The sequence below is a fragment of the Carassius carassius genome, chromosome 28 (genome assembly GCF_963082965.1).
Source record: "Carassius carassius chromosome 28, fCarCar2.1, whole genome shotgun sequence".
Lineage (NCBI taxonomy): Eukaryota > Metazoa > Chordata > Actinopteri > Cypriniformes > Cyprinidae > Carassius > Carassius carassius.
In genome coordinates, this window is record NC_081782.1 from 28,749,606 (window position 1) to 28,767,140 (window position 17,535).

The 17,535-nt window shown below is 40.9% G+C and overlaps 1 protein-coding gene across 1 annotated transcript in view; it reads right to left on the reverse strand.

Moving 5' to 3' along the window:
- LOC132108324 (uncharacterized) overlaps positions 1–17,535 on the reverse strand; it is a 173,452-nt gene that overhangs the window by 127,885 nt on the left and 28,032 nt on the right. The window contains 1 exon segment of the mRNA XM_059515028.1: positions 3,102–3,188. Coding sequence (XP_059371011.1) covers positions 3,102–3,188 — 87 coding nt within the window.

Consider the following 17,535-nt stretch of genomic DNA (forward strand, 5'->3'; position numbering starts at 1 on the left):
CTACAACTCCCATGAGTATTAAATGCACACTAGTGATGCACGGATCTGGGTTTTTTTCAACCCGCGGGTCCCGCTTTTATGAAATTATTTGACCCGCCCCGCAAAAAAGCAACATTTTCTTACCCACCCAAACCCGACCTGCAGGTTATGAGGCAACACATTATAATTTGGCTACCAAACTGCCCAGCTATTTCACTTCAGCACCGCATTTCACACACACACACACACACATATTTGTTTTTGTGAAAAGTGGGGACGTCCCATAGGCATAATGGTTTTTATACTGTACAAACTGTATATTCTATGGCCATACACCAACCCTACACCTAACCCTAACCCTCACAGGAAACTTTGTGCATTTTTACTTGCTCAAAAAAACTCATTCTGTATGATTTATACGTGTTTTGAAAAATGGGGACATGGGTTATGTCCTCATAAGTCACCCTCTCCTTGTAATACCTGTGTCATAACCATGTCATTATACAGAGTTGTGTCCTGATATGTCACAAAAACAAGAGCACACACACACTCACACATGCGCGCAAATGAAGAAGTCTCAATCCACAAACAGACATACATTTTCTGCAGATATAGGGCACTTCATTGCAATTTAACAAGTAATCTGAACGGCCTATATATGTGCATTATTTTAAATGAGCCCTCACTAACTGAGTTTAATGCCACAATTATGTTAGAATGCTCTCATTCTTGTATCTGTGGCTGTGCCTCATTCTTGTCATGGGATGCACTGATGCATCAGTTCAGATCAACTTTACTCCAAATATATCAACTTACCTGTTTGAATAGCCTACTTTATATTTAATGTGTTTGTTTATGTCTAATATTAGTGTTAAACTGTTGGACTTCAAATTAAATCTACTATTGATTTTCACCGTTGACTGATTTTGCAGAACATTTAGTCTGATAACTTCCGACTTCATATGAACTAGCTTTTTTAAATACAGTATTTTTATATTTAACCATAGTTTTATCAGTATGTTTGAAAGTATATTTTTTATTTATATATATCCCATAGGCTTTCTCTCAGGCACCTGCGCGGTTTAAAACACCAAATAGTTATGCTATGACAAGAACAAGGAGTCTCTCTCTTACTCCACCCATGCACGATAATATCCTGTATCTTTGATCTGATCTGATTTGAAAAATGACCATATTGTCCAACACTACAACATATATGGATTTTTTTTTTTTTAATGACCCGCCCCAACCCGCCTAGCAAATAAAGTGACAATTTCTTAACCCTGCGGGGTCCGCGGGTTATGAGACGACCCGTGCATCGCTACTGCACACAGTGTTGCCTTGCACTTGTGAGCTAGTGACAGAAACCAAGAAACAGCTAGCTGCACTGCTGGAGTGGGATGCTGGTGGAGCTATTTGGTGACATATAAAAGGTGTAACAAAACCCGGTGAGCAGACAACACACAAGAGAAAACCTGGGGCCCGTTTCACTAAGGAGGTTCAACCAACTCTGAGTTTAAACTTGAACTCTGAGTTGATTTACCCTGAGATAGGAATCTCTGAGTTTTTGGTTACAGAACAGCTGAAATGAGTTGGTTTAATCAACTCTAAATTGACTGACTCTGAGTTAAGCGCGTGCACCACAACTATAAAAAGCCATTATCAATGGAGCGCCGATATTACTATTCACCATGGCAACAGCTCCCGCCAAAAAGCCGTCTGCAAATTTCAGACTTGATACAAATGTAATTCTTATCTCTGTCATAATATCACAGGTGAAAACTGGCAGAAAGTTAGATTAATGAACTAATAGCTAATCATTTTATGGTATCTCATGGGCAAAAAAATATATAAAATAATAATATTAATAATAATATTTTAAGTGCATTTTTCTTATTTTACAAATGATCTGCCAATAGAGTAAGAAAAATATGGCAGTGGCTATTTACACTAAGTGGAAATAACATTCTTTCTTAGCGATAGATCCTATTTACAGTAGGCTAAGTGCAAGTAGCTCTAGATGCTATTTACAGAAAAAATTAAAAAAATCTATTTACCATGTAAAAGTAGCAGTTCTTTGCAACAGACTAAGTGTAAATAATAATTAGATGCTATTTATACTTTATACTGGCAGATGCATACCAGGCCCATGTGCACCTCAGTATTGTTATACATTAACAGGACGCAATAATAACAGATTGTAATTGATTATATTTATTACATTTATAAATAGTTTATTCGCATTATTAAACACTTGTTAGGCACTTTACTTCCACTTTTAGAACATTTTATAAATTTTTATTGAAAATAAATTCTAATGTGATGGGAAACATGAGAAGAATGAGCTCGGCAAAAGCCGGACTCTAACCCAATCAGTCATGTTACAAGCTAGTTTTCCATGCCCCAAACATTACTGCCTGCACCATTGAAGCCGTTATTCACGTGTGTCGTATTTAACCTTATATGTCGATTGAGGGCGGAGCTACAGTAGATTTGCACTTAGTAATAGACACTCAGAATAATCTTGTTTTCCATTTGCATTAAGATTATTTTTATTACCACACTGGCATATAAATTGACTTAAGTAAAATGCACTTAATTTAGTTCCCCCCAGGAAACAAGACTAAGTATCTTACAAAATTTTCTTACATAGAAAATCAATCTTTATTTTATTTTATTTTTTTTATTTTGAACTTGGGGAAAAATAAAAGAAGAAAAAAAAAACACTTAGTAAGAAGAGCATTTTTCCATTGTGCATCAATGAAGTGTTTAAAAATGGGGAGGAGACCAAAAGAAACTCTGGGTTTACCGAAGAAAACCTGCTCCTGACCAGGTTAGGCTCATAGAGTAAGTTACCTCTCTTTCAGAACCGGGCTTGAAAAACCACTTGGTAAACCACTAGCCACATTAGCTCTTGAGCAAAAAAGTTAATGTCAAGCCCTGATTTTTTTTTTTTTATATATATATATATATATATATATATATATATATATTTATATATATATATATATTTATATATATAATTAATAACCACAAACTGATGTTTAGGAAAATATTTTGGTGATTTTTGCTACTGTTATAATCATAAAATCATAAGAGCACAGACTATTGTTTTCGTTTACCTTCGTCTTCTTTCTTTTTCTTCTGCTTTGTTACAGGTATCAGTTCAATGTTAGCATAGATGTGTTCAGGAGGCCCACTTACACCATCTGCAATGAGCAAAAAGACACTTGATTTAACTTGATTTGCTTTGTAAATATCAGTGGTAAACATTGACTTCCAATTCCTTTAGAAATAAATTACTGTTCTTGCCATTATTCAGAGGTCACAAGCAAGTCTTCAAGTCATATCCCAAGTCCTCAAAGAGTTAAAGTTAATTAGGTATTTAAGTGTCTAATTAAATGATTATTGTGCATTAGTGATGAACACCTACTGTTCACAATCAACATCACTGAAGAAAAGATGATATAACAATATATTTCTTGTATATTACTTGCTGTAAATTCACGGCAACAGTACACTGTTGGTTTAATACAAAAAAAATATGTGTTTATACAGGAGTATTGATGTGATTACAGTATCATTAATACAATAAAATGTTGTATTTTGTATTGTTGTCGTACAATCCTCCACAGTGGTGACAATCCTGAAAAAAAATGCAGCAATGCATGCTGGGAGCCATGAACATGTTTTGTATACTGGCATGAAACATGTCACCATTGTTGTGTTTAATACGCCAAATGTTGACGTCTGTGAGTGTATAAATAACCTAAAATATGTTTTAAACAAAACGTTAGCAAAGACAATATTTATACACTGTTAAACATCAGTGTACAAACCACAACAGTTTTTCAAATTATTTATTTTATATCAGTGGGGTCACTTAAACCATTTTAGTGCAGACAGTTGGCTGTTATTAAAACAGACTTGTTGATCTGCTTTATATATGCATAAATGTTTTCTGAAAACAACTGCAACTGCTGAAGAAAAAAGTATTGCAGCAACAGTTCAGGGTCTAGAGCACATCTGAAGCAAACCCTGATCTCTATGATGGTGATCTCAAAAAAACATTTTAATTAAGACATCAACATCTTAACCTATATGAATTCTCAATAAGAACTTATGTAGATGCATGACAGAAATAAAATCATTCTGGTTAGTATTACTATAAGTGAAGCTGGTAATGCTGTTTGTGGAGTTGTTTATTCAGATCTTGAGAGATTTAAAGTCTTGTATCTTCAGTTCACTTAAGACTGAGGCTGAAGAAAGTTGTAGTTTGTGTTCTTATTTCTCTTTCTTTCTTGCTTGTTCACAGCAGGTGTTTGAATGACTGAGAGAATGTTGCAGGAACATTTTACTAACCTTAAAATAACATTATACTAATATGGAAACTGGACCTTTTTATGTTCTTGGAATGTTACAAATCAACGTTCCTAGAATGTTGAATTTTTAAATCAAAATTAAGTTGAAAGAATTTGTGAGGAAAATCATACCTTTTAAAAAGTTTCTTTCAATGTTAAGAAAACTGGACTTTTTATGTTAGAAAGTATATGAAAGTACCAGTTTTAATGCTATCCCACAATTCTTTGTGGTGTCTGTAAAATAATGCTTCTACAGTGTAGTTACAATAATATTACAGGACTATCCATCAATTTCCCATCATGCATTTGCATTTACAATAAAAGCCATGAATACAGTGTATTGTTGTAAAATGTATTGTAAAATTACATCAATTGCTAACAGTGCATTGCTGATAAAAATGCTGTAAAAAAAACTTAATTAAAACAGTGCATTTTGGGTAATATTAATCATTTCAACAAAGTAGCCTGCTGCTATACACTCACCTAAAGGATTATTAGGAACACCATACTAATACTGTGTTTGGCCCCCTTTCACCTTCAGAACTGCCTTAATTCTATGTGGCATTGATCCAACTAGGTGCTGAAAGCATTCTTTAGAAATAGCATCTTGCAGTTTATGGAGATTTGTGGGATGTACATCCAGGGCACGAAGCTCCTGTTCTACCACCTCCCAAAGATGCTATATTGGGTTGAGATCTGGTGACTGTGGGGGCCATTTTAGTACACTGAACTAATTGTCATGTGCAAGAAACCAATTTGAAATGACTCAAGCTTTGTGACATGGTGCATTATCCTGCTGGAAGTAGCCATCAGAGGATGGGTACATGGTGGTCATAAAGGAATAGACATGGTCAGAAACAATGCTTAGGTAGTCCGTGGCATTTAAACGATGCCCAGTTGGCACTAAGAGGCCTAAAGTGTGCCAAGAAAACATCCCCCACACCATTACACCACCACCAACAGCAGCCTGCACAGTGGTAACAAGGCATGATGGATCCATGTTCTCATTCTGTTTACGCCAAATTCTGACCCTATCATCTGAATGTCTTAACAGAAATTGAGACTCATCAGACCACGCAACATTTTTCCAGTCTTCAACTGTCCAATTTTGGTGAGCTCGTGCAAACTGTAGCCTCTTTTTCCTATTTGTAGTGGAGATGAGTGGTACCCGGTGGGGTCTTCTGCTGTTGTAGGTTGTCCGCCTCAAGGTTGTGCGTGTTGTGGCTTCACAAATGCTTTGCTGAATACCTCGGTTGTAATAATGTTATTTCAGTCAAAGTTGCTCTTCTATCAGCTTGAATCAGTCGGCCCATTCTCCTCTGACCTCTGGCATCAACAAGGCATTTTTGCCCACAGGACTGCCGCATACTGGATGTTTTTCCCTTTTCACACCATTCTTTGTAAACCCTGGAAATGGTTGTGCGTGAAAATCCCAGTAACTGAGCAGATTGTGAAATACTCAGACTGGCCCGTCTGGCACCAACAACCATGCCACGCTCAAAATTGCTTAAATCACTTTTCTTTCCCATTCTGAAATTCAGGACATTGACATTGTCTTGACTAGGACCACACCCCTAAATGCATTGAAGCAACTGCCATGTGATTGGTTGATTAGATAATTGCATTAATGAGAAATTGAACAGGTGTTCCTAATAATCCTAGGTGAGTGTATATCGCAAATTAACGACGTTCAAATGCTGTGCCTGAAATCGCTCACTCATTCACTCATTCACTAATCCCTATACAGTGTATGGCAGTTGAGTTCACTATATCAGGAAGGAGTGAACAAATAAATAAGTGAACGGATTCGGACAGTGACGTATAGCCTACACTGCGCGTGAGACTTGGAGCTGTTGCAAAAACATTGCCATATGTACTTTTATATTACATGTACCTAATTTTAGAAAATAATACTAATAGCAATAATACTCAAAATTACTTTATATTGCAGTTATACATACCTCTGCGTCAGCTTTGTGGTTTCATCGATGGTAAATAATTGTTCTTTTTTTTGTAATGCTTTTATGTTCATAATCATTAAATGCTATTAAAATAACGTACTTAGAACAAAAATAAACACACATAAACATGTTCATAATTATGTATTTATTATTTTTAGTATCTTGACACTCGCTCAAGCAGCGTTTTGAGCTCAGATAAGATGGTTGTAGAGCGTCCTCAAGCGACAGTTAATTTTACATCAGAATACACTACCTGTTATTAACGAAAAAATTCAAATTATCCACCAAATTATCATCATTTTTAACAACGATGCCACCTCAGTAAATTAGTCAAATATTAAACTGAGTTATTACTTACATAACATAATTTTAATATAAATAATGTAGGAAAAATGTTAAAACAGAAATAATAAAGATGTAAACTTCATCTCTCTTTCAAACTCGCTCGCGCCCACTCTAGCTTCCAGCTCGACGCTACTCCGCATTGGATTGTGGGAAATAGTGCTTCAGCGAGTGTACATCGGTTGTACACTTGAAATCAGAATGAATTGTGGGTAAAAAGTAGTGGAAAAATGTAGGGAATGAAGTAGTTCACTCAGAATTCGGACAGCACTACAAAATGGCTGACACCCCATATAGTGCACTATATAGTGGATAGGGAGCGGTTTCGGACACAGCAAAAGTCTCAAATCACACCCTACACCCTCATTCACTATACCCTACTTGAGTTTACTAATATAGTCCACCTGACAGGAAGAATGAAAACTAATGAGTAAATTTAGACACTGATGAACAGCTGCTGTTAATGAGCAGAATCACTGAAGAAAAGAGAAACAAGACAAATACAAGGACTACAACTGACTTCAGCCACAGCTTTAGATGAAATCAACTGAAGATTTAAACAACTCAAAAAACAGCTTTACCAGCTTCACTCATTACTAATAAGACTGACTTTATTTCTATCAAATCAGAGATTAGAGATCAAAAGATCTTATTGAGAGTTACAGCAATTTAGATGATGATGTTTTATTGTTTTGTTTGATGTAACCATTCTGGAGATAAGTGTTTGCTTTAGTTGGGCTATGCATGCTTGGTACCAACACAGGACAGCTTTTTGTATATGTTAATTAAATGTTATCTCTGTCTTTCTTTCCTTCCATCTGAGCTTGTAAAATTGTATGGGTAATAATTTGTGGGTAATGGGTAAAGACTAACCAGACAGCAGTGTTTTGTATCTGGCTACACTCTGGTTCTGGTCTGATGTCTGAGTGTAGAGGGAGACCGAGATCTGCCACCTTGCCAAATATAATATATATTCATTTGCATCTGTGGATCCAGGTATAAACTTTATCTTCCAAATAAACTTTTCAGTTTCTCAAGATTAACAAGTTTAACAAGATCACATGTCACTGCACCAATAGAGCAAGATTATTTTATTTGTCCTCCTTCATTTTTCATATGATGTTATTTGTCATATTCTTCAATCTCTTAACCTTTAGCAAAACCTTTAACATTTAGTTTTGAATCTTGCTGGGTCTCTCGCGAGAAGTAAATCAAACTTGCAATGTGTTGCAAGGCTGATGATTTACTGTTTGCCAGTGATGTCAAACATTCCTGTGCACGCGCTCCACAAACTCAGGATCAAAGTCTGAGTTGACAAAGTTGTCAAAATTAATCAATTTCATTATTTTTCAAATGTTGGGGGCCAACTTCTTAAACATTATACCACACAATGTACTTGTGAGCAATTATAAAAAAAAAAAAAATTATGCATTTAGCAGACGCTTTTATCCAAAGCGACTTACAGTGCATTCAGGCTATCAATTTTTACCTATCATGCGTTCCCGGGGAATCTAACCCTCAACATTGCGCTTGACAAAGGCAGTGATCTACCAATTGAGCTACAGGAACACTTTATTGTAAAAAAGTCTTCGCAATGATTATAATTATTAGCATTCAATCCTATGCTAATAAAGCCCGACCCGCAGGTTATGAGGCGACATATTATAATTTGGCTATCAAACTGCCCAGCTATTTCACTTCAGCACCACATTTCACACACACTCACACACACACACACACACACACACACGCGTGCGTGCAAATGAAGAAGTCTCAATCCACAAACAGACGTACATCATCTGCAGATATAAGGCATTTCATTGCACTTTTACAAGTAATCTGAACGGCCTACATATGTGCATTATTTTAAACGAGCCCGCACTAACTGAGTTTAATGCCACAATTATTGTAGAATGCTCTCATTTTGGTTTCTGTGTCTGTGCCTTGGTCTCGTCATGGGATGCACTGATGCATCCGTTCAGTTCAACTTTACTCCAAATATATCAACTTACCTGTTTGAATAGCCTTCTTTATATTTAACATGTTTGTTTATGTCCAATATTAGTGTTAAACTGTTGGACTTCAAATTAAATCTACTATTGATTTTCACCGTTGACTGATTTTGCAGAACATTTAGACTGATAACTTCCGTGCGCATCACAGCATCACAGGACGCGAGATATTACAGTTGTGTCCGACTTTATATGAGCTAGCTGTTTTAAATACAGTATTTTTATATTTAATGATAGTTTATCAGTATTTTTGAAAGTATATTTTTCATTTATATATATTCCATAAGCTCTCTTTCGGGCACCTGCATGGTTTAAAACACCAAATAGTTATGCTATGACAAGATCAAAGAGTCTCCCCCTTGCTCTACCCATGCACGCAAATATCGTGTATCGTTGACCTGATCTGATTTGAAAAATTACCATATTGCCCAACACTACAACATATATGGATTTTTTTTTATTTTGTTTTTAATGACCCGCCCCAACCCGCCCAGGAAATAAAGTGACAATTTCTTGACAATTTATGAGACGACCCGTGCATCGCTACTGCACACAGTTTTGCCTTGCACTTGTGAGCTAGTGACAGAAACCAAGAAACAGCCCACATAGCAACATTGTGTCGGCCCTGATCCGGCCCACATCTGGCATCCGTGGAAAGATGATCTGGCCCACATGTAACGTGGAATGATGGCACTTGGGCGGACCACTCCTGTTTGCCAGAATTGAGCCACAAGCAGGCCATAGCAATGCCACATGTCAGCCAGAGTAAAGAAATTAACCAGAACGGGACCTTATCTGAGCCACAAAATCTATGTTTATTTAATATGAAGTAATTTCAGCCTTAATAAGCCTGTTAACAAGCAGAATCACTGAGGGAAAGAAGAGAACAGAAAAAGAGAAGAGCAGAAACACAAAAACTACAACTGACTTCAGCCACAACCTTAGATGAAATCAACTGAAGATAAAAGAAGACAATAAATCTCTCAAGATCTCAGCAGAGGAGGATTAAACAACTCCACAAACAGCTTTACCAGCTTCTCTTATTACAAACCAGATTGACTTTATTTATGTTAGACATCTACAAAAGTTTTTATTGAGAATTAACAGAGGTTTAACTCTAATGTGTTTCACCATAACAGTGATTAGTGTTTTCATTAGTTGGGCTCTTAACTCTTATTATATATTCAGTGTGTTTGTTAAACACATTTGCAGCTTCAAAGAAAGCTAGATTGATATGATTTCAAGTGACGGCTGATATCTGTTGATGGTTTTATAATCAGCATGAAGTACACTGGTTCACTGATGTTTTTTTTTATCTAACAGTTATGTTGTTCCAATGATACATTCATATTACAAACTCTGTGTTTCTTCTGCATGAGATCCAGCAGTATTATAACAATCAGTTTAATTCTTTTAACAAACATGAGGTCAAAAAACTTAACCTATGCTGACACACACAGATTTAAACAATCAGCACATGAATCTCAATAATGGTGACAATCAAAAATATTTAGATAATGGGAGTTTTGCACTATGCTAGTACCCAACATGCATTGCAGCAAGGTACATTTGATTGTCACCATTGTTGAGATTCATGTGCTGACTGTTGATGTCTGTGTGTGTCATCATTGACTTTTTCATGCTTGATAAAATCTTCTAACTGTTGTAATACTTCTGGATCTCATGCTGCAGAAACCCATGGTTTGTGATGTTAAGATATTAATGAAACAATTGTTAGATTTAAAAAAATTAGCATGAGTTTCATGAGGATTATAAATTCATCAACAGATAACCTCCATCACCTGACCTCAATTCTTTTTTTAGCTTTCTTTGATGCTGCAAATGTGTTTAACAAACACACCGTCACAGCAGCCAAAAAAGACAAAAGATAGAATAAGAGTTAAGAGCCCAACTAATGGAAACACTAATCACTGTTATGGTGGCACACATTAGAGTTAAACCTCTGTTAATTCTCAATAAAATACTTGTGTAGATGTCTAACAGAAATAAAGTCAGTCTGGTTAGTAATAAGTGAAGCTGGTAATGCAGTTTGTGGAGTTGTTTAATCCTCCTCTGGTGACATCTCCAGAGATTTAATGTCTTCTTTTATCTTCAATTGATTTCATCTAAGGTTGTGGCTGAAGTCAGTTGTAGTTCTTGTGCTTCTGCTTATCTCTTTTTCTGTTCTTTTCTTTCCTTCAGTGATTCTGCTTGTTAACAGGCTTATTAAGGCTGAAATTACTTCGTATTTAATAAACATAGATTTTGTGGCTCAGATATGAAATGAGTCCTGGAGCAATCTACAAAAGTATTGGGTTGAAAGCCACATGTCTCATGAGTTTCTATTTCAAATCTGAATAAGATATCATGAAAAATGAGACTCCTGCAAATATTTTTATGAGTCTATGTCTACACCCCACACCCCCCAAATATAAGAAAATATATTTCCCAATAGTATTGAAGGCTTCTACAAACTATTTAGTAGGTAATCATACCACTGCATAGTTTTTTTCAATTATAAAACACTACACAGAAACTTATCATACAAGTGATTTATTTGAGCACTAGAAAAATACAATAAGAATAATTTGAGTAAGAAAAATAAGAATAAGAAAAAGAAAAAAAAGATTTAACTTTGTTTGCCAATTAAAGAAAGTCCTGAGATTCCTAGAAATGCATCATTTACAATGAATTACGATGCAAATAAGTGCTGATGTGCTGATGGCCACTTATACAGATGGTAATAACAAAAATGTGCCATAATATCAAGATACAGGTGTTGGTTTTCCTGCTGGACATCACTGCCTGACGCACCTCCTCCAGTGCCTTTTGTACTGGTGTGCCGTGACACCTCACTGAACACTTCTGTGAGCCTGAGCGGGTCGTCAGCTGGGGACCACCACTCATCGACGTTTCGCTCCTTTAACCCCAGTACGTCTCGTGGTGGCGGAGCGATGGCAGGGATCTCTCCCTGCCACCCCCTGCTGATGCCCTAGGTGTTTACCCCCCAACCCTTCTCCTTCCTCCTTAGCCACAGCCAGAAGCTGCCTTTCTCTGCTTCCTCTGCCAGCTCTTTCATGGCTTTCCGATGCCTCGCTCCTGTGCATCCCATGTCGCGGAGTAGGCGAGCGGTTGAGGAACCTACGAAGCCCCTACACCCCACTTCCACAGGGCATATAACGGCTTTCCAGCCCGCCTCCCTGCACTCTGCCGCCAGATCAGAGTACTTGGCTTGCTTCCGCTCATACGCAGCCTCCACCCCTCCCTCCCATGGTACAGTGAGTTCCACAAGGAAGACGTTCTTGCAAGCCTCTGACCACATGACGAGGTCGGGCCGCAGGGATGTTTCCACTATCTCCCTGGGGAACTGGGGCTGCTTTCCCAAGTCGACCCTCATGATCCACTCACTTCCCGGTGAGAGGAGCCTTGCTGTATCTCTCTGGCGGGAGGGTCTGACACTCTCTCCAGCCCTCGCCAACTGGATGGAATGTCGTCCTCGAGCGGAAGGTCTACTGTTCGCCTCCTTTCTGCATGACTCTGACACCTCTGCCAGCTTTTTCAGTACTTGGTCATGTCGCCACCTGAAGCGGCCTTGGGACAATGCCGTCGTGCAGCCCGACAGGATGTGCTGGAGGCTTGTGTTACTGGTGTTGCAAAGGGAACAGGTCTCTTCGGCACCAAACCATTGGTGGAGGTTTCAGGGACAAGGCAAGGTGTCATAGGTTGCTCTGATCAGGAAGCTGAGCCTAGCTTGGGGGATCTTCCATAGGTCGGACCATGACATGGACCTGTCTGTGAGACCTTCCCATGACCTCCAACGTCCTTGCTGGCCCTGTGACACCGCTTTGATGTTAAGGCGTTCGTGCTCAGTTCTTGACACTTCCGCCACCACCATGGCTTTCCGGTCTTCTTTGGAAGCCTTTGACCAGAACAAGGGAATATCGCCCCTCCCAAGGCCTGCTCGACCCTCCTGGACTCTGCCGACCACCTCGCGGTGCTTCAGCCTGCCGATTGCCATGTTGACCTCTTCTTGGGCTTTCCACTTTCTTCCCGTTCTTATCTGGGTGCCCGCTGCTCTCACCAGCTGGTCAGTGGTTTCCCTCAGCTCCAGCACCAGCTGAGCCTTCTCTTGCTTGTATCCCATGGTGATGGATCGCAGTGGTAGTTGTAGCGTGTTCCTCCCGAAGAGGCCTACCTCCGAGAAGCATCTTGGTAGACCCAGCCACTTCCTGATGAACGAGTTTGCCAGCCCGTCCATCTTGTTTACCACTGATGAGGGGATTTCGCTCATCTTCAGTGGCCACATCACCCTTTGGTACAGTATGGCCTGGTAACACCAAACTTTGTACTTTCCGGGGAGTTGGCTTTGGTTGATCTTGGCCAGGCCATCCGCGAGCTGCTTCTTCACCGTCTCCCCCATCTGCCTGTCTGAGAGCTCTGCTGTGTAGGTACGACCCAGGCTACGGACAGGTTGATCTTTCAGCAACGGGATATTCTCACCGCCTGCGACAAAGATGGTGTTGTCATTTCTGACTCCGTTCTTGATCGACAAACTCCGTGACTTGGAGGGTTTGATCTTCATCCTTGCCCAACCCACAAGCTCGTCGATCCTCTTCAGCAGCCTTGTTGTGCATGCTGCTGTCCGGAGTATGGTGGTAATATCGTCCATGTAACCTCTAACTGCTGGTAGCCTTTGTCCTGACGGCAGTTTCACTCCTCCGACCATCTTCCTAGCCCCTATGAGGATGATCTCAAAGGCTGCGATAAACAGGATGGGCGAGATTGAGCATCCCATGGCAATGCCTACTTCCAGCTGTTGCCAGCCTGTTGTGAAGTCCTGGTGGGTGCAGCACATCTGAAGGTCTCCAAAGTACTTGGCCACCAGGGCTCTTATACCGACTGGGATGTGGAAGAAGTCCAAGGCGAACTCGATGAGTTGGTGGGGGACTGACCCGTATGTGTTAGCAAGATCGAGCCACACTATATGCAAGTCACCTCTCTCTCTTTTCGCCCCTTGGATCTGCTCCCATATTACTGCTGTGAGTGTTCCACACACCCTGGGAAGCCTGGCACACCTGCCTTCTGGCAGCTGGTGTCAATGTATCCGTTTCCTGTGAGGTAGCTAGTCAACCTCTTGGCCAGGATGGAGAAGAAGATCTTCCCTTCGACATTCAGAATCAGAATCAGAATCAGAATGAGCTTTATTGCCAGGTATGTTCACACATACGAGGAATTTGTTTTCGTGACAGAGCTCCGCAGTGCAACATAACAGCGACAGAACAAAAAACACAATAAGGAATAAAAAATACAAAAAAATACAAATAGCTGGGTAAGTATTGACAATATACAAATTGACAATGTATGACAGGTATATTAAAATGAGCATTTATGTATGTACATGTATATTATGTGGAAAAGTTTTAACTGTACGCTAAGTATGTGTGTTGGATAAATAAGTGTATGTGTATATAAATATAAATATAAGTAGTGTATTGTGTTCCATGTATGTACATGTATATTATGTGCAAAAGATTTAAGTGTACGCTAAGTATGTGTGTTGGATAAAAAGTGTAGTGTATATAAATATAAATAGTGTAGTGTGTCCCACAGTTATTTCAGCTGTTCATAAGATGGATTGCCTGAGGGAAGAAACTGTTCCTGTGTCTGGTCGTTCTGGTGCTCAGTGCTCTGTAGCATCGACCAGATGGCAACAGTTCAAAGAGGGAGTGTGCTGGATGTGAGGGGTCCAGAGTGATTTTAACAGCCCTTTTGCTCACTCTGGATAAGTACAGTTCTTGAATAGATGGGAGGGTTGTACCGATAATTCGCTCAGCAGTCCGGACTACCCTCTGTAGTCTTCTGAGGTCAGATTTAGAAGCTGAGCTGAACCAGACAGTTACTGAAGTGCAGAGGATGGATTCGATGATGGTGGAGTAGAACTGTTTCAGCAGCTCCTGTGGCAGGTTAAACTTCCTCAGCTGGCGAAGGAAGTACAACCTCTGCTGGGCCTTTTTCACAATGGAGTCAATGTGAATGTCCCACTTCAGGTCCTGAGAGATAGTGGTGCCCAGGAACCTGAATGACTCCACTGCAGTCACAGTGCTGTTCATGATGGTGAGTGGGGGGAGTGCAGGGGGGTTTCTCCTGAAGTCCACGATCATCTCCACTGTTTTGAGCGTGTTAAGCTCCAGGTTGTTGAGAGTGCACCAGACAGCCAGCTCTTTAACCTCCTGCCTGTAAGCAGACTCGTCACTGTCCTGAATGAGGCCGATGAGTGTGGTGTCGTCTGCAAACTTCAGGAGCTTGACAGAGGGGTCCTTAGATGTGCAGTCATTAGTGTACAGGGAGAAGAGCAGTGGGGAGAGAACACAGCCCTGGGGAGCTCCGGTGCTGATTGTACGGGTGCTGGATGTGTATTTTCCTAGTCTCACTAGCTGCTGCCTGTCTGTCAGGAAGCTGTTGATCCACTGACAGACGGAGGTGGGCACGGAGAGCTGAGTTAGTTTGGGCAAGAGGAGGTTTGGGATGATCGTGTTGAAGGCAGAGCTGAAGTCCACAAACAGGATCCTCACATAGGTCCCCGGTCTGTCTAGGTGTTGCAGAACACAATGCAGTCAGATGTTTACTGCATCGTCCACAGACCTGTTTGCTCTGTAGGCAAACTGAAGAGGATCTAGCAAGGGTCCAGTGATGTCTTCCAGGTGGGCCAGCACCAGTTTTTCAAATGACTTCATGACTACAGACGTTAGAGCCACAGGCCTGTAGTCATTTAGTCCTGTAATTTTGGATTTCTTTGGGATAGGGATGATGGTGGAGCGTTTGAAGCATGAAGGGACTTCGCACAGTTCCAGCGATCTGTTGAAGATCTGTGTGAAGATGGGGGCCAGCTGGTCAGCACAGGATTTCAGACAGGCTGGTGTAACACAATCTGGGCCTGGTGCTTTTTTCGTTTTCTGCTTCCGGAAGACCTGGCGCACCGCATCCTCGCTGATCTGTATTGCAGGTGTGGGGGAGAGGGGGGATGCAGGAGGTGTGAATGGTGAGAGCGCTTGATTGGAGAGGTGTTCAGGGTTGGTTGCAGGAGTTGTGAATGGTGAGAGCGGTTGATTGGAGAGGTGATCAGGATGGGTTGCAGGAGCTGTGAATGGTGTGAACGGTTGTTTGGAGAGGCATTCAGGGTTGGTTGCAGGAGTTGTTATTGGTGTGAACGGTTGTGTGGGGAGGTGTTCAGGGCAGGTGATGGGTGTTCTTTCAAACCTGCAGTAAAACTCGTTCAGATCGTCTGCCAGTCGTTGATTCTCCACAGTGCTGGGGGGTGGTGTCTTGTAATTGGTGATCTTCTTTAGGCTTTTCCACACTGATGCGGAGTCGTTCAAAGTGAACTGAGTCCTTATTTGGAAGTGGAAGTCGTGGCCTAATGGTTAGAGAGTCGGACTCCCAATCGAAAGTTGTGGGTTCGAGTCCCGGGCCGGCAGGAATTGTGGGTGGGGGGAGTGCATGTACAGTTCTCTCTCCACCTTCAATACCACGACTTAGGTGCCCTTGAGCAAGGCATCGAACCCCCAACTGCTCCCCGGGCGCCGCAGCATAAATGGCTGCCCACTGCTCCGGGTGTGTGCTCACAGTGTGTGTGTGTGTGTTCACTGCTCTGTGTGTGTGCACTTCGGATGGGTTAAATGCAGAGCACAAATTCCGAGTATGGGTCACCATACTTGGCTGAATGTCACTTCACTCACTTATTTTTTCAGAATAATTCCTCTTTGTCACTTTGATCTCCTTTTCCAGTGTGTATACAAGACATTGTCCCCCTTCCTGTAAGCATCTTCTTTGGCCTGACGGAGCTGTCTGAGTTTTGCAGTGAACCACGGTTTGTCATTGTTGTAATTTAGTTGAGTCTTGGTAGGAATACACATATCCTCACAGAAACTGATATATGATGTTACGGTCTCTGTGAGTTCATCCAGATCGGTGGCAGCAGCTTCAAAAACACTCCAATCAGTGAGGTCAAAACAAGATTGTAAATCCTGCTCTGCTTCATTAGTCCATCTTTTTACAGTCCTTAATACAGGTTTAGCTGATTTCAGTTTCTGCCTGTAGGTCGGTATAAGATGAACCAGAAGGTGATCAGAACGTCCCAAAGCTGCTCGTGGAACAGAGTGAAATGCATCCTTTATTGTTGTGTAACAGTGATCCAATATATTACTGTCTCTTGTGGGACAAGTAACATGCTGTCTGTATTTTGGCAGTTCACGGGAGAGATTGGCTTTATTAAAGTCCCCAAGAATGATTAAAACAGAGTCTCTGGGTGTTGTTGTTCTGTCTCTGTGATCTGCTCAGCGAGTTTTTGTAAAGCTGAGCTCACGTGCGCTTGAGGAGGGATGTAAACACTAACCAGAATGAACGAATGAATCTCCCGCGGCGAATAGAACGGCTTGCAGTTAATGAAGAGCGTTTCGAGATTTGAGCAGCACGTCTTCTTTAACACAGTTACATCTGTACACCACCGTTCATTGATGTAAAAGCATGTCCCGCCGTCGCGCGATTTCCCCGTTGATTCTGCGTCGCGATCCGCTCTAAACAGCTGAAAGTCCGGCAGATGGAGCGCGCTGTCCGGTATGGTGTCATTCAGCCAAGTTTCCGTGAAACACAAAGCAGCAGAGTGGGAGATATCTTTATTTGTCCGAGAGAGCAGAAGCAGTTCGTCCGTTTTGTTGGGTAGAGAGCGGAGATTTGCTAGATGGATGCTAGGCAACGGCGTTCGAAATCTGCGTTTTCTGAGTCTCACGAGCGTGCCAGCTCTTTTTCCCCGTCTGCGCGTCCTCTTGAAGCGTGTGATCAGCGCAGCCGCTCCGCCGACAAGAATGTCCAGCAAAACATCAG